Source organism: Triturus cristatus, chromosome 6 (genome assembly GCF_964204655.1).
Source record: "Triturus cristatus chromosome 6, aTriCri1.1, whole genome shotgun sequence".
Classification (NCBI taxonomy): domain Eukaryota; kingdom Metazoa; phylum Chordata; class Amphibia; order Caudata; family Salamandridae; genus Triturus; species Triturus cristatus.
Window position 1 is genome coordinate 1463348747 of NC_140589.1, and position 27480 is coordinate 1463376226.

At 44.6% G+C, this 27480-nt stretch overlaps 1 protein-coding gene across 3 annotated transcripts in view; it reads left to right on the forward strand.

The window, feature by feature from the left end:
- Positions 1-27480, forward strand: part of LOC146821544 (uncharacterized) — a 239848-nt gene that overhangs the window by 74638 nt on the left and 137730 nt on the right. For 2 of the 3 annotated variants that reach the window (XM_085612534.1, XM_085612532.1), the window contains exon 2: positions 1186-1306. In XM_085612534.1, coding sequence (XP_085468660.1) covers positions 1201-1306 — 106 coding nt within the window. In that variant the 5' untranslated portion in view covers positions 1186-1200. The remainder of the gene's footprint in view (positions 1-1185; positions 1307-27480) is intronic. The other variant, XM_085612533.1, reaches the window with a different exon arrangement.

Genomic DNA, 27480 nt, shown 5'->3' on the forward strand with positions numbered 1-27480 from the left:
ATTTTCGTGTTTTTTAAAGTGGATGCAACTGTGGTTTCTGTTTTAAATTTTCATGCGCATTTCTTGTTAGATTGTTTGCACTTTTATAGTTTACGATGTCAGATTTTAAAATCATTGTTTTTAAAATATAATGTACGTCATAGCACTGGCACTTCCCACGAACATGGAGTTTTTTTTATGTAGCTTGTACACTAGCAAAAGATCTGAAAGGTAGCTTGGGCTAGAAGTATTGTTAGAGAACGTTATTCCTTAAAGCTGAAAGGATCTGTGTCGATTATGAGGAGGAATACTGAAACAGCAAATTTGTTAATATATAATTCAGGATTCCTGTTTTGCATTTTTACTGATTTTTACCGATGAATACAGACAGAAAACCATTTATTTTCCTGTCTGTATTTATTTTCTAAATGTGGATAAAAACGTAAATATGGGTTGTTTTTGAGTGATTCTAAATACTGTCAATCATGACTGCCAGACAATAGCTGTGCGGATTGCCAAGCAAGGGAATTAACAAAATATAGGGATTTTAGTAAAGAGCCTTAAACTGCAGTAGATGTGCACAACCTTGATACTAAAATGTATATATTTTCTTACAAGTTCAGATTTTACCATCTGTGTGTATATATCATTGAAACATGTCAGGCGTTGAGGCACGAGTGCACATTAATTGGTTGAATAAATGCAGAAATATATACACATTTCAGCTTAATTTTTTCACAAAACTTAAAATAAATGTGGATAAATACTGGTAAAATTTGCAAAAAATAAATATGGATAAATACAGGCGGAAATGAAAAAAATATAAATACCATATTACCGGGAGCCCTATATATACTTATATGACGTGTCTTTTACTGTGGCTTGCCATGGGGAGGCATGCATAGGTGGTGGGTAATGGGGGTAGGGTGTGGGAGTTTTACTGTCACTGTGTGTACATTGTTTTATAGACGTGTCTAAACAATAATAAATAACCTACCTAACTAAACATTTTTTTAATGTAAAATTGTTATCCTGACCTACGTTTTATGATGATATTTTGTTCCTCACAGTATGCTTTTTTGTAGGTCAATGTCGCGTAACTATAATTCACAGACTTTCAAATATTTGAATCATACTGTTGTTAATGATGTCAGTGCAAAGAAGTACAGTCAATGCATGACAATTACAGCATGTTTTTGGTTTTAGTTTTAGCATCTTATAATGGCTCAGCACGATACGGGGAAGATTTTTCTAATTTTCCTATCCCTTGCTGTCTACATTATTACGGTGGCCTTTAACGCAGGAGCCGGGTCAGGCGCATTCAAAGGTAAGACACCTATGCAGAAGCAAACCTTCTTAACGTCTCAGGAAATGCATTAAACACCTTTTTGGTGAGCATTCATTCAGTATGCCTTTATCTCCAGTGAGTGAGGATACTATCCTGGAATTCATTTTAGTGTGTGAAATTTTAGTTAAAAATGTTTATGAAGTTAGCCATCCTACATTACCCTATTGGTAAATTATACGTTGCGAATTCATTTTTGAGGAAGTGCCAAAGAAAAAGGCAAACAGTAGTTGCACTTGAGTTCACAAAGCAAAAGCTCAAAGGAACAAGCTAACACAATGTGAACGAGTGTGCGCAATCTTGTAAATGTTTATGCTCAATCTGTGATACCAGGCCTGAGAATATCTAGTTAGTGCTTCATTTGTTAAGAAATGTGCTAGGACACAAAGCTTTCTTGAAGCACTGCCAAATGACAAGCTTGCCAAATACCTTGGCTGTCTAGTGATGACACAACACCATGCATCTTTCTTCCCCCACCCCACATTTCCGATCTCCTTATCTCACTCTTGGAGTCTCTTCTTCATCATTGCTTTTGCCGTTTCTCACTGTTTTGATATTATTTTTCCTTCTCATTTCTCCCTTTTCTGTTTTTCTCTTTTTTGCTCTGGGTCAAAGTCTGATGACTAAAGTAAGTCCTGGTTCCTGGATGACTGCAGGTAGCCACCACCTGCAAAACGTAAGAATTGATCTACACTAGTACACACTCAAAAGATAAGCCAAAGCAATGTAGGCCCTACCGTTGCACAGGTGTATCATATTATCATCAGTGATCCCACACTCAATTTTTCATGGCCCCACTGCATAGAAGACAAAACTATGCAATTTACATCTTAACAATTAGAAAAGGAGCGTCAACTATATTGTTTCGTTTCCGGCCCAAATTCAGGCAATCTAATATTAACAACTATTACAATGATGAACAAGAAGTGAGATTCAATTGTCAGGAGTCTCAAGAATGCGTCCAGTATCCAACTTTTGTTGATTTTTCAATACATTAAATTTTCCAGTCAGCCCAGCCACTGCGTTTCGTCCACTATGGACTTCATCAGGGTTGTGCTTTCCAAACTTGTCTGACTTTTAAGTAGCAAGAAGTAAGGCCTCCTGTTTCAGGGTCTTCATGGGTAATACATCTTCTGTGAGGCCAAGTATGCAACATACACTCCAAATAATACCACTCAGTACAACATGATCACATGTCACAATTACACTCTATTCAATGCAGCATAAATACACTCCATATAATACCACTCAGTGCCACATAATTTCACATCACATAATTATACTCTACTCAATGCGACATAAATACACTCCACATAATGCCACTCAGTACCACATAATTACACATCACATAATTACACTCTATTCAATGTAACATACACTCCACATAATAACACTGTGCCTCATAATTACACGCCACATAATTTCACTCTACTCAATGCAACATAAATACACCCCACATACCACTCAGTACCACATAATTGCAAGCTACATAACTACTCTCTACTCAATGCAACATATTTACCCTCCACATAATACCAATCAGCGCCACATAATGACATGCTTAATAATTACACTCTACTCCATGCAACATAAATACACTCCACATAATACCACTCAGTGCCACATAATCACACGCCACATAATTACACTCTACTCATTGCAACATAAATACACTCCATATAATACCACTTAGTGCCACATAATAACATGCCACATAATTACACTCTACTTATTGCAATATGAATACACTCCACATAATACCATGCAGTACCACATAATTACACACCACATAATTACACTCTACTCAATGAAACATAAATAAACTCCACATAATACCACTCAGTACCACATAATTACACGTCACATAATTACACTATTCAATGCAACATAAATACACTCCACATAATAACACTGTGCAACATAATTGCATGCCACATAATTACACTATACTCAGTGCAACATAAATGCACTCCAGATAATACCACTCAGTGTGACATAGTTGCACGCCACATAATTACACTCTACTCAATGCAACATACATCCAACCCACATACCACTCAGTACCACATAATTGTATGCCACATAATTGCACTCTACTCAATGCAACATAAATACACTCCACATAATACCACTCAGTGCCACATAATTACACGCCACTTAATTACACTCTACTCAATGCAACATAAATACACTGCACATAATACCACTCAGTGCCACGTAATAACACGCCACATAATTACACTCTACTCAATGCAATATAAATACACTCCACATAATACCACTCACTACCACATAATTACACACCATGTAATTTCTCTACTCATTGCAACATAAATACACTCCACATAATACCACTCAGTACCACATGATCACATGTCACAATTACACTCTACTCAATGCAACATAAATACACTCCACATAATGCCACTCAGTACCACATAATTACACGTCACATAATTACACTCTATTCAATGCAACATACACTCCACATAATAACACTGTGCCACATAATTACAAGTCACATAATTACACTCTACTCAATGCAACATAAATACACCCAACATACCACTCAGTACCACATAATTACAAGCCACATAACTACCCTCTACTCAATGCAACATAATTACCCTCCACATAATACCACTCAGTGCCAAATAATTACACGCCACATATTTACACTCTACTCAATGCAACATAAACACACTCCATATAATACCACTCAGTGCCACATAATCACACATCACATAATTACACTCTTTGCCACATACCACCAATCAACATAAATGCACTCCACACCATGACACAATTTCGCTAAGCATAATTTCAATACACACCACATAATTACACACCAAACAACACATTTCAACTCAATAACTCTACAATCCACAACGTATCTCCAATCCACACCATATAGTGGCACCACCTGAGCACCAAACCTCACTCACCACCACCATTTTGCATCAGCGCACCACCTCGGAGTCTGGCATCTATTGATTCTCCCCTAGTGTTCGTCCGCAGCTCGTGTTCTAATTAAATTACTGTTTTCCAGCCTCCACTCCCCCGTTATTTATGTCCCGCTCCCACATAACAAAAAAGTTTCTAACAAACAAGCATGAAAACAGGCAGGAAGAAGTTGCCAGCAGTGCAATTCCCAAAAACTAGAAGATATTTTTTTCATGTTAAAATCTTTTTTTAATCAGGTTGTTCAGTTGTATATAATGTCATCTTGGTTTGTATAAAGGTAACAAAACTGCTTAACACTTTTTATTATAACTTTTCAGCATGATGCACAGCAGCCACAGTGCTCTATAACATAGCCAAAAGTTCTGGCTAAACACATAAATCCCAAAGGCAAGACCTATTGGCTATGCCAAAGCTTGTTTATCATTCAGAAGACATTGCCTTGTGGGGACCTGTGTTCAAGTCCCCACAGTGCAATCAAGTCCCCACAGCGTGAGTGTGTTCTCGCACCCAAGTCCCCACAAGAACAGTGCCCCCCTATTTAGACCCAGCCATGTGCAAATCAGTCTTGACCCTGTGCCTCTTGGGAACATTCCAGCCCGAACTGCTAAGCCGGGTCTTCCCTGAACTGCAAACAAGCATCCTGGGACCGGTTTCAGGGCATCACCCTTCATCAGCCAGGCTACCTTGAATCCACTGCCACACACACTTAGGATGAGAAAGTAAAAGACACACAGATGATGGACTGAATGCAGAGCAAATCAAACATTCACCCCCTGTCAAGAGATCTGGGTTAAATCCATCGTTCTTTTGCTCACCATGCCCCCCTCCCCCAGTTTAGACCCAGACATGTGCAAATCAGTCTTGATCCTGTGCCTCTTGGGGACAGTCCAGCCGGAACTGCTCAGCCGGGTCCTCCCTGGACCGGAAACAAGCATCCTGGGATCGGTTTTGGGGCATCACCCTTCATCAGCCAGGCTACCTTGAATCCAGTGGCACAGTGAACCCGGAACCCACGTCTGGGCATACCCGGCACCCTTAGGGTGAGAAAGTAAAAGACACACAGATGATGGACAGAATGCAGAGCAAATCAAACATTCACCCCCCAGTCAAGCGATCTGGGTTAAATCCATCGTTCTTGTGCTCACCATGCCACCCCAGTTTAGACCCAGACATAAGCAAATCAGTATTGACCCTGTGGCTCATGGGAACAGTCTACCCGAACTGCCAAGCCAGGTCCTCCCTGGACCGGAAACAAGCATCATGCGACCGGTTTTGGGGCATCACCCGTCATCAGCCAGGCTAGCTTGAATCCAGTGGCACAGTGAGCCCGGGGACCCACGTCTGGGCATACCCGGCGCACTTAGGGCAAGAAAGCAAAAGACACACAAATGGACGGAATGCAGAGCAAATCAAACATTCACCCTCAGTCAAGAGAACTGCTTCTAGTCCTGCGGTCTTTTGGGCCCTCTCCCATAACAGACGCCCGAGGCGGCTTAGAGCTTTATGTCACCCAACAAGACACTTTTACAAGGGCCTCGACTTGACCATTCAACCTTTTTCAGCACTGCCATGCGCATTGAGGACATTACAATTAGCAACGGCAAAGAGTGGAGCCCTCCCATGTCTTCTCCCACAGAGGCAGGGAATAGGGTGAAATCAGTGAAATCCCTTGCACTGTCCACATCGGAATCTCCAGGCATTGCAGAGCTAAAAAACAAGATATTCTGTGATGAAACCTTGTTGCTGTTTCAAGAAGTCTCCCTTTACACCCTAGATAAACGACGAGAATTTAAAGATGTAACCTCCAACCTGCTGAGAGAAAAAATACCCACCAGCTGATGGTACCCTTTCTGTCTTCACTTCACCCTCAAGGGCCATTAACTCGCCATTAACAAAATCAAAGACGCCTGTGTGGTGCTAGGCCTGGATACAGCCTCCGCAACATCAGAAACAGACACAGGACGGCTTGATCCCAGAGAGACCAGTAACGAATGGCAGCTTTCCCAAACTTCCAAATCACACATAGTAGAGTGACTCTGATGATTGCTGGAGAAAGAGTCTCATCTCCATTATTCAATTAAATCAGACCTCCCATGGGGTATCTCACCCAGGTGTATCAGAGTGATGATCATGGTGACCGAGTGTTTGCAATCCATCTCCTGGTATATCTCCCATAGATTTCAGCTGGGCAAGCGTGTTGGAGACCCTACCAGGTTTAACAGCAGTATCCCCAATTTTTGACTTGACTTCTGATTCTCAATGTGGTTCATAGATAATTTATTATTGGATGACCACCTTCATTCAGACCAGGTAGTCTCTCTTCAAAGAACATTCTCCTCGGGCCTCCAAGCTTAATAAACATGTAAAGACGACCTCTACCGGTATGGATATCCTATTCTGCTGCAGTGCACCAGTTCGCAAAATGTGGTATCTATCTTCCGCCTCCACAGTCTGGCAATTTCTCAATGCACTGTGCCCAATCCTACATCCTTAAAAGCTTGACTTATTTCAAAGGCAGGATTCTAGGCATCTAACATCCCAAACAACATTACGCCATTATGTAAAGGCACAGAGAGCTCAATGATGCTACTGAGGCATTCCATAACCTCCTTCCAAAACACACATAATATGGCATTCCAAATAAGGCAAAAAGTATGTGGTTGGCTGCATTCTCGCAAACATGCATGGTTATTAGTTTTACCAAACCATAACATCTGTATTTGAGTATAGTAGCTACAGGCTCTCACTATGAGCTGACCTTAAAATTTCAAAATTTACAGTAACTCAAAATCCTGCACATATATGTAGCAGTAGTATTAAGTAGTGAAATAAAAATCACATCTTCTGGATAAATTTCAGCAGGTCAAACCTGCAGATATTGCTTGAAAGGGGGTGAATCCTGGTAAATACCAGATCATGCTGATTTTGATGTAGTAAAGACTAAAATCTGCATATTACTCCCTATTTATGAGGAAAGACTCATAGTTTTGTGGTATTTATATTACACAACAAATTGCAACTCAGTGAAGTTGGATTTTATTTGGAGGAATAAATGTTGCACCAATTGCTTGTAATCAGAGTCTCTACGTCAAATTTTATATTGTACCTGCCTGAAGCTCGGCGATTCCTCACTTCTTTCGGTTACATCATTTATTCCTAAACAGCTTTCTCAATATGGTCTGGATCAGCTAGCCATCGAGCCTGGAGAAATTTCATACTACATGGTTGTTGAACAGAGGTTTGTAAATCTTGGATGCCATTGTGTATGAAAAGATTAATTTAACACTTTATACTTCATGGACGAGGTGTCCTGTGCCTCATTCTTAAGATCCACAAATGTTTTAGGGCCTGGCACAGATGCAGGTAAGGAAAAGCCTCAGTATCTGCCATCTCATATTCAATTTTAAGTAGGTGAAATGCTTTTAGACTCCTCAGTCTACAAACATCACTCAGGGTAGCTATCCTCATAGAATTCCATCTCCTGAAACCTGTTCTGAGCAAGGTCTGCATGCCCAGATTGTGTCTCTAAGTACAACATTTGACACTATGGGAGCACTTAAAAGTTTACATTTTTCACCTTTATTAATGAATTTAGTGATGTTAAGTTTCTTAAAGGAAATAAACTGTCCATTTTTCTCTTGAATTAAGACAATGAAATGTTTGCTAAAACATTAGTTCAAACACTTGCCTCTCTGTGTGATAGCCAAAATGGTTTTATACGTGCACAAATGACATGTAAGTATGTGTGGCTGGAATTTTGTATCATTGTGAAACTAAACCTAATAATTAAGGCTTGATTGCCATTGGTTTAGGCACAATTTATTGGGATTGGATTTGAATAACAAATCGTATAAAATTTCAATTGCCGTATGGGGGACAATAAACAGATGTGTTGATTTACATAGAAAGATGGTCTGGGAAGCCAAGGTGCAGGACGATGAACTCACAGGACATGCACATTACACATACTTAAACACATTCACACTTTTATATTTTCCTGGGCTGATGGTGAGCAGACTGATGGCTGGATGCGGCCTTTAGACCATGGTGGTGATACTTCTGGTCAGTGAGGTGTTTTGAAGCTAGCTTTAACGGTGGCTTGTTTGGAAATGATATTGAGCTCTCTGGGAGGGGGTATTTCAGGGTACAAAGTAGGGAAAAATAGCACAAGAGGGAACTGGCAGCAGGTGCGCATTAGCAGATTGCAGTGATCAAGTTGAGGTGTGACGGGTGAAGGTCCAGCCCATAAATTGATTTGAAGATTAGGATAAAGATTTCATGCTAGTTTTTTCCATTGGCTACGATTCAAACACCCCAACGGCAGGAGGGGGAGATGTTTTTTTAAGTGAAAGGGAGAAGAATGTTAGGTTGAAAAGCTGCTAACATTGTCAGCTGGAGAGAATGCATACTTGTTGAGTTCCATGAACAAGCTGTTGCAGTAATCTAGATTACTTATGACAGATGTACAAAGGAGATTTGTAGTGGGATGGAAAGGGAGGTGATGCTGGAGTTTTCTAATGCTTGGGAGCTGATGCTCTGTCCCTATCCTGTGGAAGAGATGATTCCTCAATTGTGTATCAATAGCCTCAATAATTGTTCCCTTGTTTCTCCTTGTCGAGGATGGAATGATGGTCTCTGAGATGGGAAGGAGATGAGAAGGGTGGTGGAGATTTTCGATTTTACAGCATTAAGTAGAAGAAAGTCAATGGTGACGTAGTAGCAGATAGTTAGGAAACAGGTAAGTTAAAGGTAGAGATGTAGGAATTTACCTTTATAGTGAAAGAGGGTAAAGAGAAGATTTGTGTGTCATCCACATATATGTGTACAATAATGGAAGAATAAAAGACATGTTGCCTTTGTCTCTAAGGGCGTGAGTAGTGACATACAGTATTCTGCAGTGGAGATGGAGGTATTTGAATATTACTAGTCAGTCAATCAATTTAAAGCTAAGCTGACCACAAACCTCTTTCATATATCTTTGAGTATTTGATGGAGGTGTAGCTCCCAGAAATCCAAGTGTGGAACCTGGAGTATAATTTTGAGATACAATAAATGAAAAGTCTGCAACATTTAGTAACTTACTCCCACCTGAGATTCCTGAGCATCCAAGGAGATAAAATGCAGGACAAAAACAAAGTAGCAGTTGGTCATGATGGTGGGAGAGGGACTAGCCAGAGTAATGGAAAATGAGATGAAGTGATAAAGGAGGAATCTTTATGAATTACATAAAAAAGAAATTAGTGAATGGTTTGACTGATGGAGATCAATTCCCAGAAGAGAAGAAGTTTCTGTTTTATGTTTGCATGAGAGTAAACGTCTGAAGTAGACTCCGATTATACCACTTCTAGTTGTAATAAACTGAATAATACTGTAAAGGCGATTCGATTCAAAAACTTTATTCGGTATGTAAACAACGTAAACGTAGTTGACAATAGAATAATAATCCATGATTACACCAACAATAAAAACAAGAGCTCTTACAAATAGCTATTTTTATCAATAACAGTAGCAAAAGTACATGACAAAATATTTGACATCATAAAATAATACTTTTTATGTATATTGATTGCTTTGGTGATAAAAAGTGCAACTGTAAAGGCATCCTTAGCGTTGTATGGCTTACAGGAGCATAAGCCAATAATTCTGATTTTCTCCCACAAATAAAATAAAAATTGAAAGAGTGCTGTGCATGTGCCAGTAGTGGCGGTAAAAACTGTAAGTCATCCACCTTTGTCACTAACGGAAGTTATTGGGAAATCATGGTTGAAGTTATCTTTGGATTTCGTTAGCCCTGGGCATGTCTTGTGAAAAATATATTTGGCTCTAGGTGGAATATCAATATATCCATTGCTCTGCATGTGGCGCTGGAGGGTTAAAGGTTCTGAGAGGCAAGTGTGGATCTAAGAGTGAGGGAAGTGTGTTTCTGAGGTCATAGAAGATGTTGGGACTGGGTGAAGTAGAGATAATGTTGTGCACTGTGGCACGGGGATAAAGTATAGAATTTTATATCTAGAGATAGATGAGTTGACAATCAGTGAATCATCATGGAGGTTGTGTAACTGGTGTGTGCATGCAGGCATGATCAGAGGGATGTGGACACGAAGGTAGCCTCTGTGTCCAGAGGTCAGTGTGAGGTTGTTGTGTTGTGAGTAGAGCATGTGTGAATATTAATGAGTTTCTGGTCAGCATGAAGTAGAGAGGAGATTGTATTCTGTATGTGGGTGTTTGTGTATCTGTTACAAACTCAAACCCCAAGAATGTTCAGAGGGACCAGAGTGTGAAGGTGATCTAGAATGCTGTCAAGATCTTAAAATAGAGCTGTTGTGGGTTCAGGTGCATTGTAAATAGCAGGCGCATGAAATAGGGTGGTGACAGTGTCAATCAGTTGGTCAGGTGTTAGTGAGTTATTGTTTTGGCGTATGGTTGTGAAAGCTGTCAGTGATGTCACGCAAAGGCTTAGTTAGACAACTTTACATGATGATTGAGGGAAATAGTGGAAGTTTGCATGGTGAGTCACTAATGTAGTGAGTATTCAGAAGACTGGGCTTGCCATTGACTTGCGAGAGGTTCTGGACTTATGCTGGTCCTGGACTTCAAGGCGCGCACCAATCGAAATCTTCATGTTGACAGATGGACTACTGTCCCTGTCAGGTGCTTCACACGTGTGGCACAGTGGTGGCAGCATTAGTGTTCTGCTGGTCACTGTGATCTTGGGTCGTAGCACCAAGATTCTATGCACTTAAGCATGTGTGTGTATGCTAGTGTGGTGGTGTGCAGTGTATGAGTAAATAGAGTGACACAGGTCCGTGGTTTCCATTTTAGAAGCCCTTGACTATTCATATACACAACATGCCTATGAGTATGCTTCTCCAGTGGAAAGGTATTGCTGACATTCCTGAGACTGGAGGAGGGGAACCCAGACACTGAAGTGGGAAAAGTTGAGACAAGCCTCCCCCTTATAAATTTGATTAGGCCGTTTCTGATGCTTAGGGGGTGAGTTATATTAGGGCGGATGACCAGTTGTTCCACCAGAGGAACGCGGAGTAGATTACTCCTTCCCCCTGACGGGAAGGGGCTGACTGACAAATTTATAAATCACCTCCAAGCCGACACCCTGCACTGGACTCCTCTGCTGTCTAGTTTTCAGATATGTCAGCCATTCAGCATGGTAGTATAGCAAGAAAATGACATTTGAATTTACCCCCAATCTGCGCGTCCATATCTGATGTTTGCCCCCAGACCAATTTAAATTTCCTCTTGCTTGCCATGGGAATGGGGATGCTCAGTGCACCAGGAATGCAGAAAGACTGTTGGGGCTTTAAAGGCTTTAGGGACAGGGGCTGAGACCAATGATAGGGTGGGCTGCCCACTCTTCATATTTTGCCTCACACCCCCAAAAAAGTTAACTCTGCAATTCACTTTTGATTTAGTAGGTTTTTTATCCCCTCGGGAGTAGATTGGGAGCAAACACCCCCCCAAGGGCAGAAAAACTGTTGTCCCAGGGAATATAGGGAGCACAGGCCCATGTCCAGCAGGAAGGCTCAAGTCAAAACAGTAAATGAAGCAATTTCCCGGTGGTCTAATGGGCATTCTGATTCTCTGGGGCAAATTGAGGTTAAACATCCCTTATATGCTACCCCAGGGGGGTATAAAGATAAGTATGCCTGGGGTAGGAGGGATCAAGCTGCCATACAATCTACTCACTAACTCCTAAAGTGAAAGAGCAACCTGCAGCATTATTGTGGAGTGTTTTCCTGTATATACTCTTAGGCTGTACATATAACCCGTAGAGCTCTCCCACAACGTGTATATCCTGATGCTGTAACGGGGTCATACGTTCCTTTTCAATCAAAATAACAGACTAACATGTTCACTTCTTGAATTCCATATTCCACTATACTAATTCACCACTAATCCTTTATGGGTTCCAGAGTAGTGTGCTACTCGCCAATAAAGCGCTTCAAAACCCCATCAAGGGGTAACAAGCGCGATATAAATACAAACCTCTTTCCCTCTTCTATCCCGCAACCTACCCTTCTCTATTCAAATACCTCAATGATATATATCCACCACTCAAATTACTTCATACTCACTATACTACTTTTCAACACTAATCCTTTATGGGTTAAGGAGTAGCGTCCTACTCGCCACAAAAGCGCTTCAACACCCATCATGGGTAACGGGTTCTACATGAATGCAAACCTTTCCTCCCTTTTATCCCTCCCCTTTCCTTCTTACTCCAAATAACTGACTAATATCCACCACTCAAATTACTTTCATATTCACCATACTAATTCAGCACTAATCTTTATGAGTTTGCGGAGTAGCGTGCTTCAACACCCCATCAGGGGTAACAAGCACTATATAAATACAGACCTTTTTTTTCCTCTTCTATCCTTCTGCTATCCTTCCGAATCCAAATAACTGACTAACCTATCCATCACTTAAAATTTACTTGCATGTTTCACTATACTAATTCAACACTAATCCTCTATAGGTCCCGGAGTAGCGTGCTACTCGGCGACAAAGCGCTTCGACGCCTCGTCAGGGGTAGTAAGCGCTATGTAAATACAATACAATATTTGATTTGCTTTGCATAAACAGAAATCCCCCTTTGTACAAGATCAAGGACTCATTGACTGTTATATTCTTTCCAAGAATATAAATCTCTAGAAACTTGGCAGACAAATGTTCCTCGAAACTCTGTATTTTTAACAGTCTGTCACGGTATGGGTGATCCTGGGGCAATGCAACAGAATTATCATTGAAAAGCAACATAGGCTCCAAAATCCAAAACCTAGCTGTGCTCATGACCAGTGCGAAGCTGGGTTTTGCTCAAACCGCATGAGTAGAAGGACTGTACAGTTGGGTTGTGTAGGTTTCCCATGTTCAGTGTTAGGCTCAGAATTTCTTTTAACTCCACAAGTGATGTTTTGAGCCTCCCGGTGTGCCCCAGATTGAGGCAACAGAGTGCCTCAATGATTCCTCAGAAACTGAGAGGCATGTACATTTGTTTGGGGCTTAATATCCTCAAAGAAATCTTCATCCAGAAAAAGATGGAAGTAGTTAATGGAAACAAAATGAAGTATTGACCTTACATCCAGCACCTACGGTGCATTGGGGACTCTGTTCCTGAACTACATTAGAAGTCTGCCAAGTGAGCACTCTGCCTGTACTCTGCACGGTGCCTGTCTGCCTGCACTCTACATTTTCTTGGAAAACTATGTGAACATTGTAGGAAAGTGCCCCTTTTTGCATGGTTACCCCCTAACATTTTGCCAGATACATGTTGCCAACTTGACTGAGTGTGCCCTGGGTCCCTGCCGCTCAGGCTCCCAGGGCCTGTGTTCTTTCTCAATACTGTACCTTTTTCTCTACAATTGGCACACCTCTGGGCCACATGCAAGTACCTTGTAAAAGGTACCTCTGGTACCACGGGCCTTGTGACCTGAGAAAGCCTCTGAGGGCTGCAGAATGTATTATGCCACCCTCAGAGACCCCTCACCTTAGCACTGCCACCTGCGTGTTTGGTGCAGACAAAACTGAAATATCGAGATAGCATACATCCCTGTGTGCCATGTCCACCCACACTTCCTGTGGCATGGGTACGTTACCCCTCTCTGGTGCCAGGGTTGGATTTAATGTAGAATGTATTCAGAGGGCATCTTAGAGATGCCCCCTGGAAAACAACAAGCCATTGTGTGGTTCCTGAATGGCTACCCACCGTCTACCACCTCTAGACAGGTTTCTGGTCCCTGGGTCCTGAAACAAAGCATATCCTGGGCAGAGGTGTCATGCCTGCTCCCCCAGGATGGGCAGGGTCCACGAAGGGGAATCTTCTAAGGCCTGCCACTTTTGTTAGCTATCCCTGTTGCTATCAGCAACTGGCTCCCACTGGTTCTGATTCTCACTATGGGCGGTAGAATCAGCAGGAAAACCTAGAGCGAAAGGGAGTGTTGCCCACCTTTGTCAACCCCACCCCTCAGGTGAGGGAGGTGAAGCGAAGCACACATCTCAGTCCCCTCCATCTTGAAGATGAGGGGACCCCCCCAATCAGGATGAGGCATATGCCCTCTCCCACTGGAGGGTGGCATAAGAGGGGGTTGTAGACACCCCAGGGAAGGGACCATTGGTCCCAACCTGTACCCCACTCCAACGCCCCTAAATCTAGGTATTTAAGGGAAACCATAAACCTGGTTAATTAGATACGACAACCTGAGAAAAAGGAGGCCTGAAGAGCCGTCCTGCAGAGAAGAGGACTACAACAACTACTTTGGCCCCAGCTCTAACAGCCTGTCTCCTGCTTCAGGGGCCCTGCAAGCTGAAACTGGTGAGTCCTGCAGCCAGCAGCCTCCAAGAACCCCAGAGACCAGCCCTACCTTTGAAAATGACTTGTATCCTGAGGTCACTGATTGTCCAACAAAGAAACTCCAACTTCAAGGACTCCGGATCTAGGCGGATCCGCGTCCCCAGCCCACGCTGCACCTGACGCCAATGGCCCGAGTTCGAGTGACTCACCTATCCTGTGAATTCTCCCCAGCGATCCTGACCTCGTCTGCATCAGTGGCTGACCCTTCCAGGACTCCCCCTCAACGCCTGCAGCCTCTGTTAGAAGGGTCCTCCCGACTGCGACAAGAACCAGATGAGAAAACCCTGACACCAAAAGGCACCCCTGCATCCTTCGTCCAGACTTTGGAGAACCCAGCTGATGGTGCCCAGGTGTCCCCCAGCTATCCTGCCTACCGGTCCAGCCATTGATCGTCTTCGGGCAGCTTCATGGTCCAAGGCTGCAGCCTCTTTCCGAAACCGACCACGTCCATTGGAAAACATTATGCGTCAGACGCTAATTTGCACCCGACCGCCCTGTGCCCCTGGTGGTGTAGCTTTGGTGTTGCATTGTGGCCCTTCCCTGTGCTCACTTCAACCCCGGGCATTTGCCCTAAGTCTGCGGGTACCTACCTTCAAACCGTGCCTCTTCTAGGTACCCCCGTATTGGATAACATTGTGCCTAGCGACCTCTGCATCCGGCCATCCTAGTGCCTCTGGAGGTGCAGTACCTACCTGGTCTTGACCCTTGCCCTGGGTTGTCCTAAACCCCCAAAGCCTGGGGAAGTATGTTGAGTACTTACCTGCAAACTGTTTAACATTGTTTTCCTCTGAAGGATTGCATTGTAGTTCTATCTATTGCACCGAACTGTCTAACCTTATCACTGCAAAAGCATACAACTGTACTTGATTAACATCTACAGAAAACATTCTTAATACTGTAAAGTATATAACTGCATTTACAAAACATTACTGCATTCTTTAAAAGTATTGCTACTTTTAAACCACTGTGAAACTTACCTGCACTAAGTGATTTTTGGTTCTAGAAATAAAATAACAAAGTAACAATGTTTTGTACAACCTAATAGTCTTAATTTGGCACCAAACGTCTCAGCACATTAAACCCACACTGATGCCAGTGTTGGATTTAATGTAAAATGCACGCATCTTTGAGATTCGCCCTGGAAAAACCACCATCCCTGGAGTGGTTCCTGAATGGCTACCCGCCATCTGCCACCTCTCTGGGTCCTGCAAAAAAGCACATGCCCTCCTCCCCCAGGATGGGCAGGTTCTATGAAGAGGAAGGTTCAAAGGTCTGTTGCCTTTGTTAACTAACCCCAGCCTCTGCTGCTATCAGGAGTTGGCTCCCTCCGGTTCTGACCCCTCTTTGGGCAGGAGAATCGGCGGGAAAACCTACTGAGAAAGGGAGGTGTGCCCACCTTTGCCAACCCCACCCCTCAGGTGGGAGAGGCAAAGTGAAGCACACATCTCAGTCCCCTCGATCTTGAAAGATGAGGGAACTCCTCCAATGAGGAAAGGCATATGCTCCCCCTCACTGGAGAGTGGCATAAGAGAGGCGAAGAGACTCAAGGTATAGGACCCATTAGTCCCAATCTGCACCCCCTGTAACTCCCCTAAATTTAGTTATTTATGGGCAACCCTGAACCTTAATCCTTAGATACAAAAACCTAAGAAGAAGAACCAAAGAGCCGTGCTGCAGTGAAGATGACGACAACAACTGCTTTGGCCCAATCCCTACCAGCCTGTCTTCTGCTTCAGAGAACATGCAAGCTGAAACCAGCGAGTCCTGCAGCTAAGCAGCTTTGAAGAACCCTGGAGACCTGCTCTGCCTTCGAAAAAGACTTGTCTTCCGAAGGCACGAATTGTCCAACAAAGAAACTCCAACTTCAAGGACTCCCGATCCAGGCGGATCCGCGTCCCCAGCACACTCTGCACCCGATGCCCTCGGCCCGATTTCGAGTGGCTCACCTATCCTGTGAAGTCTCCCCGGCAATCCTGACCTCGTCTGTATCAGTGGCTGACCTATTCAGGAACACCTTTCCCCCTCTATTCCTGCAGCCCGACTGCAACTGGAACCGGTTGCGTAACCCCAACACCAAAAGGCACCCCTGCATCTTCCGCCCCCTGACTTTATGGAGCCCAGTTGATGGTGTCCTCCCGCTATCCAACTTACCTGCCTAACCGTAGGTCACCTTCATCCAGCCTCCTGGTCCAAGTCTGCAGCCTCTTTCCGAAAACGACGACCTCCGTTAGAAAGCATTGGTTGCCCGACACTGATTTGAACACTACACCCATCCATCCCTGTGCCGCTGGTGGTGTAGCTTTGGTGCTGCTTTGTGGCCACCCTGTGCTCACTTTACTCCCTGGGGCATTTGCCCTAAGACTGTGGGTACCTACCTGCAGACCGTGCCTCTTCGAAGTACCCCCAGGCTCTATTGGATAACATTGTGCCCAGTGACCTCTGCATCCGGCCGCCCTAGTGCCGCTGGTAGTGCAGTACCTACCTGATCTTGAACCTTGCCCTGTGTTGTCCTAAATCCCCAAAGCCTGGGGAAGTAAGTTGAGTACTTACCTGCAAACTGTTTAACATTGTGGGTATCTACCTTCAAACCGTGCCTCTTCAAGGTACCCTCCATTGTATAACATTAGGCCCAGTGACCTCTGCACTCTGCCGCCCAAGGGCGGCTGTTAGTTCAGTACCTACCTGGTCTTAAACCTTGCCTTGTGTTGTCCTAAACCCCCAAAGCCTGGGGAATTAAGTTGAATACTTACCTGCAAACTGTTTAACATTGTGGGTACCTACCTTCAAACCGTGCCTCTTAGAAGTACCCCCGGCTCCATTGGAAATCATTAGGCCCAGTGACCTCTGCACTCAGCCGCCCCAGTGCCGCTGTTAGTTCAGTACCTACCTGGTCTTAAACCGTGCCTTGTGTTGTCCTAAAACCTCAAAGCCTGGGTAAATAAGTTTAGGTACCTACCTGCAAACTGTTTAACATTTTTTTCCTCAATAGATTTGCATTGTAGTTCTATCTATTGCATTGAACTGTCAAACCTTATCACTGAAAAAGCATACAGCTGTACTTAATTGACATCTACAGAAAACATTCTTAATACGATAAAGTACATGACTGCATTTACAAAACATTACTGCAGTCTTGAAAAGTATTGCTACTTTTAAACCACTGTGAAACTTACCTGTGCTAAGTAATTTTTGGTTCTAGAAATAATATAACAAAATAACGTTTTGTACAACCTAATAGTCTCAATTCAGTCTTTATGTGCCCCTTTTTGCATGGTTACCCCATTACCTTTTTGCCAGATGCATGATGCCAACTTGACTGAGTGTGCCCTGGGTACCTGCCAATCGGCTTACAGAGCCCATGTTTTTTCCTAAAACGGTACCTTTGTCTCCACAGCTGGCACACCTCTGAGCCACATGCAAGTGCCTTGTAAACGGAACCCCTGGTACCAAGTGCCTTGTGACCAGAGAGGGCCTCTGAGGGCATGCCACCCTCGGAGACCCCTCGCCTTAACACCCACACACTGCCACTACCGGCTGCCTGTTTTGGTGCAGACCAAACTAAAGAGTTGACATGGCCCACATTCCTGTGTGCAATGCCCACCCACACTGCCTGCTGCATGGGTAAGTAAGCCCTCTAGCAGGAATTACAGCCCTAAAGGCAGGGTACACCATACCACAGGTGAGGGCATAGCTGTAAGAGCAATATGCCCTTACAGTGTCTGTGCCATTCACAGACATTGTAAGTGCAGTGAAGCCATTTTGAGTACATGGGCTGGGAGTTTGCCAGAACGAACTCCACAGCTCCATGATGGCTTTACTGAAGACTGAGAAGTTTGATACTAAACTTCTCAGCACATTAAACCCACACTGATCCAGTGTTGGATTTAATGTAAAATGCACTCATAGGGCTTCTTAGAGATTTCCCACTGGAAAATGACATACCCCTTGTGTGGTTCCTGAATGGCTACCCACCATTTACCACCTCTAGACAGGTTTCTGTCCCCTGCATAGAGAGCCTCCGCTCTCTGGGTCCTGAAACAAAGAACATCCTGGGCAGAGGTGTCATGCCTGCTCCCCCAGGATGTGCAGGGTCCACAAGGGGAAGCTTCAAAGGCCAGCTGCCTTTGTTATCTACCCCTGCTGCTATCAGCAACTGGCTCCCACTGGCTCTGATTCCCACTTTGGGCAGGAAAATCGGTAGGGAAACCTAGAGGGAAAGGGAGGTGTACCTACCTTTTTCAATCCCGCCCCCTCAGGTAGGGGAGGTGAAGCGAAGCACACATCTCAGTCCCCTCCAACTTGAAGATGAGGGGACTTCCCCAATCAGGCTGAGGCATGTGCCTCCCCCCCCCACTTGAGGGTGGCATAGGAGTGGGTGTAGACACCCCAGGGAAGGGACCCTGTAATGCCACTAAATCTAGGTATTTTGGGGCACCCATAACCTAGGTCCTTAGATACGACAACCTAAGAAAAAGATACCTGAAGAGCCGTGCTGCAGAGAAGAGGATGACGACACTGCTTTGGCCCCTGCTCTACTAGGCTGTCTCCTGTTTCAGAGACCCTGTAAGCTGAAACTGGTGAGTTCTGCAGCCAGCAGCCTCCAAGAACACCAGAGACTAGCCCTGCCTTCGAAGAAGACTCTTGTATCCCGAGGACACGTATTGTCCAACAAAGAAACTCCAAATTCAAGGACTCTGGATCCAGCCAGATCCGTGTCCCCAGCACACTCTGCACCTGATGCCAATGGCCCGAGATCGAGTGACTCACCTATCCTGTGAAGTCTCCCCAGTGACCCTGACCTCGTCTGCATCAGTGGCTGACCTCTCGAGGACCCCCCCCCCCTCAACTCCTGCAGCCTCTGTTCGAAGGGTCCCCCCGACCGCAACAGGAACGAGATGAGAAAGCCCCGACACCAAAAGGCACCTCTGCATCCTCCGTCCCCGACTTTGGAGAGCCCAGCTGAAGGTGCCCAGGTGTCCCCCAGCTATCCAACTTACCTGCCCAGTTGTTGATCGCCTTCGTACAGCTTCATGGTCCAACTCTGCAGCCTCTTTCCGAAACCGATGACCTCCATTGGAGAACATTGGGCGTCAGCTGCTGATTTGCACCCTGCACCCGACTGCCTTGTCCCGCTGGTGGTGTAGCTTTGGTGCTGCATTTTGGCTCCCTTCCTGTGCCCACTTCAACCCCTAGGACATTTGCCCTAAGACCGTCGGTACCTACCTGAAAACCGTGCCTCTTCGAGGTACCCCCAGGCTCTATTGGATAACAATGTGCCCAGCGACCTCTGCATTCAGCCGCCCTTGTGCTGCTGGTGGTGCAGTATCTACCTGGTATTGAACCTTCCCCTGTGTTGTCCTAAACCCCCCAAGCCTGGGGAAGTAAGTTGAGTACTTACCTGCAAACTGTTTAACATTGTTCTCCTCTATTGGATTGCATTGTAGTTCTATCTTTTGCACTGAACTGTCTAACCTTACCACTGCAAAAGCATACAACTGTACTTAATTGACTTCTATCAAAAACATTTTTAATACTGTAAAGTATATAACTGCATCTACAAAACATTACTGCATTCTTGAAAAGTGCTACTTTTAAACCACTGTGAACTTACCTGCACTAAGTGATTTTTGGTTCTCGAAATAAAATAACAAAATAACTTTTTTGTACAACATAAAGGTCTGAATAAAGTCTTTGAGTGCCCCTTTTCGCATGGTTACCCATTACCTTTTTGCCAGATACATGATGCCAACTTGACTGAGTGTGCTCTGAGTCCCTGCCAATCAGGCTTACAGGGCCTATGTTCTTTCCCAAAACTGTACCTTTGTCTCCACAAATGGCACACCTCTGGGCCACATGCAAGTACCTTGTAAACGGTACCGCTGGTACCAAGGGCCTTGCGACCAGGGAGGGCCTCTGAGGGTATGCCACCCTAGGAGACCCCTCACCTTAACACCCACACACTGCCACTGCAGGCTGCGTGTTTTGGTGCAGACCAAACTAAAGAGTTGACATGGCCCACATTCCTGTGTGCAATGCCCACCGACACTGCCTGCAGCATGTGTAAGTCACCCCCCTCTAGCAGGCATTACAGCCCTAAAGGCAGGTACACCATACCACAGGTGAGGGCATAGCTGCATGAGCAATATGCCCCTACAGTGTCTGTGCCATTCATAGACATTGTAAGTGCAGTGAAGCCATTTTGAATACATGGGCTGGGAGTTGGTCAGAACGAACTCCACAGCTCCATGATGGCTTTACTGAAGACAGACATTTGATAGCAAACTTCTTAGCACATTAAACCCACACTGATGCCAGTGTTGGATTAAATGTAAAATGCACTCATAGTGCTGCTGGTGGTGCGCTACCTACCTGGTCTTGAACCTTCCCCTGTGTTGTCCTAAACCTCCAAAGCCTGGGGAAGTATGTTCAGTACTTACCTGCAAACTGTTTAACATTGTTTTCCTCTATTGGATTGCATTGTAGTTCTATCTATTGCACTGAACTGTCTAACCTTATCACTGCAAAAGCATACAACTGTACTTAATTGACAACTACAGAAAACATTCTTAATACTGTAAAGTATATAACTGCATTTACAAAACATTACTGCATTCTTGAAAAGTATTGCTACTTTTAAACCACTGTGAAACTTACCTGCACTAAGTGATTTTTGGTTCTAGAAATAAAATAACAAAATAACGTTTTGTACAAACTAAAGGTCTGAATTCAGTCTTTTAGTGCACCTTTTTGCATGGTTACCCCTTACCTTTTTGCGAGAGACATGATGCCAACTTGACTGAGTGTGCCCTGAGTCCCTGCCAATCAGGCTTACAGGGCCTATGTTCTTTCCCCAAAATGGTACCTTTGTCTCCACAATTGGCACACCTCTGGGCCACATGCAAGTCCCTTGTAAATGGTACCCCTGATACCAAGGGCCTCTGACTAGAGCGGTACCTCTGTGGGCATGCCATGCCACCCTCGGAGACCCCTCACCTTAACACCCACACACTGCCACTGCAGGCTGTGTGTTGTGGTGCAGGCATTACAGCCCTAAAGGCAGTACACTATACCACAGCTGAGAGTATAGCTGCATGAGCAATAGGGGAGAGGAGTTGGCCTAACGGCTAGGGCAGTCGACCTCAAATTTGGGGAACCGGGTTTGGGTCTCGGCAATGACGCTGAACATCCTGTGATTCTGGGCAAATTACTAAATCTCCCCGTGCCTAACAAAAATGAATGTGTCCTCATATAATGCAACTGGTGCTATGTAAAGCGCTCTGATACCCGAAACCGGGTCAAGTTTGCGCTACATTAAACTCGGTGAAATAAAAAAAAATCAGCTACAGTGTCTGTGCCATTCACAGACATTGTAAGTGCCGTGAAGCCATTTTGAGTTCATGGGCTGGGAGTTTGTCAGCACGAACTCCACAGCTCCATGGTGGCTTTACTGAAGACTGAGAAGTTTGGTATGAAGCTTCACAGCACATTAAACCTAAACTGATGCCAGTGTTGGATTTAATGTAAAATGCACTCAGGGGGCATTTGGAGATGCCCCCTGGAAAACGACAATCCCTGCAGTGGTTCCTGAATGGCTACCCTCCATCTGCCACCTCTCAGGGTCCTGAAACAAAGCACATCCTGTGCAGAGGTGTCATGCCTCCTCCCCCAGGGTGGGCAGGTTGCACGAACTGGAAGCCTCAAAGGCTTGCTTCCTTTGTAAGCTAGCCATAGCCTCTGCTGCTATCAGGAGTTGGCTCCCACCAGTTCTGACCCCCACTTTGGGCAGGAGAATTGGCGGGAAAACCTAAGAGAAAGGGAGGTGTGCCCACCTTTGCGAGGGGTGGGGAGGCGAAGTGAAACACACATCTCAGTCCCCTCCATCTTGAAGATGAGGGCACTCCCCCAATGAGGACAAGGCATATTCCCCCCACTGTTGGGTGGCATAAGCAGTGTGTAGACACCCCAGGGAAGGTACCCATTGGTCCCAACCTACATCGCCCTGTAATGCTCCTAAATCTAGGTATTTAGGGGCTCCCCTGAACCTTGCTCCTTAGATACGACAACTTAAGATGAAGAAGAACCGAAGAGCCATTCTGCAGAGAAGATGACGACAACAACTGCTTTGGACCCATCCTTGCCAGCCTGTCCTCTGCTTCAGAGAACCAGCGAGCTGAAGCCAGCGAGTCCTGCAGCTAAGCAGACTCCAATAACCCTGGAGACCTGCCCTGCCTTCGAAAAAGACTCTTCTGTTCCAAGGACACTGATTGTCCAACAAAGAAACTCAAACTTCAAGGACTCCAGATCCAGGTGGATCCTTGTCCCCAGCACAATCTGCACCCAACACCCACTGCCAGAATTCGAGTGACTCACCTATCCTGTGAAGTCTCCCTGGCGATTCTGACCTTGTCTGCATCAGTGGCTGACCTATCCACGACCCCATCTCCCCCTCGATGCCTGCTGCCCGACTGCGACTTGAACCAGTTGAGAAGCCCCAACACCAAGAGACCCCCCTGCATCCTGGGCCTCCTGACTTTAGGGAGCCAAGCTGATGGTGTCCCCCAGCTATCCAACTTACCTGCCCAACCTTTGGTCGCCTTCATCCAGCCTCCTGGTCCAAGCCTGCAGCCTCTTTCCGAAAACGACAAACTCTGTTGAAAAGCATAAGGTGCCCAACACTGACTTGCACCCTACACCAGGCCACCCCTGTGCCGCTGTTGGTGTAGCTTAGGTGCTGTTTTGCGGCCACCCTGTGCTCACTTCAACCCCGGGGCATTTGCCCTTAGACCATGGGTACCTACGTTCAAACCGTGCCACTTCGAGGTACCCCCCGGCTCCATTGGATAACATTGGGCTCAGTGACCTCTGCACTCTGCCGCCACAGTGCCGCTGGGATTGTGCAGTACCTACTTGGTCTTGAACCTTGTCTTGTGTTGCCCTAAACCCCTAAAGGCTGGGGAAGTAAGTTTAGGTACTTACCTGCAAACTGTTTAGCATTGTTTTCCTCCATAGATTTGTATTTGAGTTATATCTGTTGCATTGAACTGCCAAACCCTATCACTGCAAAAGCATACAACTGTACTTGATTGGCATCTACAGAAAACATTCTTAATACTGTAAAGTATGTTGCTGCATTTACAAAAGATTACTGCATTCTTGTAAAGTATTGCTACTTTTAAACCACTGTGAAACTTACCTGCACTAAATGATTCTTAGTTTGAGAACTAAAACAACAAAGTAACAACTTGTTGTACAACCAATTGGTCTGGATTTAGTCTTTGAGTGTGAGACGTCATTTTTTGTCTGAGAGTGTACAGTAAATGCTTAACACTACCCTAGCTGCTCAGCCCAGTTAACACTACATTGAGAGTAAGGTAGTATCTACTTTAACCTCTGCCATACCTTTGTGGACTCACTGGACTCTGTGCACAGTATACCTCTTTTTGGTACAGTCTATAAAGTGCCAGCTTCCTACAAACATCCGCACCCAAATTAAAAAAGTGCAAGGGCAAGCCAAAGCCTTTAGCGCCCTGGCATTCTAAAGACATTGCTGACAATAAACAATCCATATGAGACAGGTAAGAATAACAGAACTCCTGAGGAGCTCTTGATAATGAAGGTCCTCAGTGCAACATGGAGACAGGTCATCACATCAGCCTAAGAACAGTACTATACCATCACCATCAATGGATCCACCAAAAGAAGCAGAACGTTCTTCAAGACAATCAAGAACTGTATTCCTCCTGCCAGATTCCCCTATTTCTCACTCCACAGAAAAGTGCAATGCCATCAACCCCTTCTTCAGTGGAAAAAAAGCAGAAGATCCGAGAACACATTGACGGCCCTAAACCTACTTCATCTCATGAAGGACCTGGCCTGGTAGTTCAAGCTGAACTGTTTCCATTGGAGCAGGGTCAGAAATTTTTTTCATATGGCTAGGTCTAAACTACGATGGCATGGTGTGCAAAATAATTGATTGGGATGCTGCCTGAGTAATTACCAGTGGCTGAGATTAATTCAAGTATTTTATCCATCACGGTTTTGGGTACCTTAGTGCTGTCCTAAATACTGTGGGCATACAAAAGCATGAATAGCTGGCTAACTGATCAGTGGTTGAAATGGGCTATCCCACTGCCCTGTGTTGTATGCTGTGCTAGGTGGAAGTAAAATGTGAATCAGTAGCTGAAGTAGGCTGACACTGCTGCCCAAGCAGGAGGCACCTGAAAAGCCCTGAGGCGGCAGCAGACACAAACAGCCATGGACAAAGTCAATAGCTCTTGCCTATGCAAGATCTATTGGCTTTGCCAGTCTTTTAGCCATATTGATCAGCGGCGTGGCAGCTGTTCAGCATGGCTAAAAGTTAGTGGCATGGCATAGAGTGGCATAGGGGAGAGTGGCGTAGAGGACAGTGGCATGGATTGGAGCAGCCTAGAGTAGTGTAGAGTGGCATGGAGTAGAGCGACGTAGAGTACAGTGCAGTGGAGTGAAGTGATGTGGCATAGAGTAGAGTGGGCGTAGAGTGAAGTGGTAGAGTATAGTGGCATTTTTGGAGTGGAGTTGAATGAATGGAGTGGAGTGGTGTAGAGTGGAGTGGTTAAAGTGGAGTGGCGTAGACTACAATGGAGTAGCGTTGAGCGGAGAGGTATAGAGTAGAGTGGCTTAGACTTGTGTAGAGTTAAATTGAGTGGTGTGCAGTAGAGTAGCATAGAGTACAGTGGAGTGCTGTAGAGTAGAATGGCATACAGTAGCAAAGGATGATCTAATAGAAGAGATTTTGGGTAAGAAGGTTCAACTTCTAAGGCAGTACATTTGGAATGGGTTGGTGTTTTTTTGGGGTAGAGAATACTGTTCCAGTTTGCACCCTAGTCTTTTCAGGCTAAGTTGATTTCAGGTAATCAAGTTCTGGAGATATGTACTTTGATTGTTCTATACTGTTCAGACGTTCTGATTTTCCGTGGTGGATCAGTGGCTGTTGCACCAGCACTATGCTCTTTCTTCTAGGCACTTTATGCTTTGATGGACTGTACCTCCATCTTTTGCTGCTTTTGAGATCTTCTTGTTTAGAGCCTAACGGCTTACATAATTTCTGCTTGCAATGCTCGCTCGCCAGATTCTAGCTGCTCTTCAAGAAACTGCACATGGCCCCTCATCTCAACTCATCACTCCCCACATTAGTGAGGATTCTAGGATCCATTGACTTCATTCTCTCGCCTGTTCTCCAACACTTCAGCTTCATTCTTGATGTTGTAGAGAAGTCGCTAGTGGCACACTCACAGACACATATGAAAACCTCTGTCCTTTTTTTCGCAGACCTCAGTATGAAACCCCACGAAAGAGGAATCAAATGCTGCAAATGTGGTGTTACATAAAATGGACATTTACACCTTTGTCCAGAAGTCTGTCTTGATAAGTTAGTCCATGAGATTAATATATTCATGTTTTACAAGATAGGAGCACAGCTTCAGCGTTTCTGCAGGGGAAAAAAGAAAAATAAATGTCAGCAGTTGATTGGATTCTTCACACAAAAGATTACTATGGAAGTTCTAAGGAACAGATTGTATTGTCTAGTCTGTGTTTCATGGTGTGCTTAAATCTTATTTTTGAGGTATTCTCTATGAGACTGCTGGATGGGCTATGTGAGCTTTAGAGAAGATGTGAAGAGGGTGGGTAAGAGCTGTGTCTTGCAGTATTATGCAGATGAGGTCCCTTTTATTCATAATTCTTTCGCCACTTTGCCCTTCCCTGCGAATTCTAGCTCAGTTTGTCACTTCTCCTTTCTTGAAGCCTCAAGGTTTTGCAGATTATTTGAATTGGATATGATTTAAATTGGATAAAATGAGGTCAAATAAAAAACAAATGTATGGACAGACATACGTTCACCACCATTTTAAGCAAAGGATTAGCTCAGTTGGCTTCCATGCGAAATTAGAAAAATGGCAAAAGGGATTTAGAGTTTGGTGGATGTAGGAGGTCTACCAAAAATGGTGAATGTTCTATGGGCTTTAATAAGTGAGAATATCCAGGATTAAACTCTAACTAGTATTGACAGTAATCCACCAGTTATTTGCAGATGTCCCACATCCACCAAACACTGAATAACCCCCAAAGTATTTTGTCATTTTTCACCATCTTTAAGCGCTCTTTAATCTATAGGGCATACTTACAAGCCCCTATCACCACAGGTACGTCACTTTCAGTGACGTTCAGGTGGCTATATCAGCTTCGCCTTATTTACAAGGCAGCTTTAAGCCACTTAACGTGGCTTAATGCTGCCTTGTAAATAAGGCCCCCTTTCCCGCTACATTTAGTGTGTAAGGGGCGGGCAATGGGTGTTGTGGTGCACTGCAACACCCATTGGTTTTGACGCTGCCCCATATATTCACAAGGGCAGCGTCAAACCCAGTGGTTTTTGAGGTGGGCATCGTAAAGAAGGGGCATGTGCAACCAAGAGAAATGTTTCATTTCTCCTTGTTGTTGCTGTTTCTGTGTGTGCTGCGTTGTGCAGCACACAAAGAAACAGCAAAAGAATACTGATTGTTTATGTGCAGTAAGGTGACCCTTCCTGCACATAAGCAATTAAAAAAAATATGTTTTGCAACTTCTACGTGTGCTGCATTAAGCAGCACACATAGAAGTTTCAAAATGCCATTTCAGAATGTTTTTGTGCAGGAAGGGACACCTTCATTGTCAGGAAGGGACACCTTCTTGCACATAAACAATCTTTCCCTACAATGCAGGCACCCTTGCACTATGGTGCACTATGGTGCAAGGGTGTCTGCGTTGGCGCTAGGCAGCTAAAATTAGCGGCAGTGCAGGGGGAGACGCA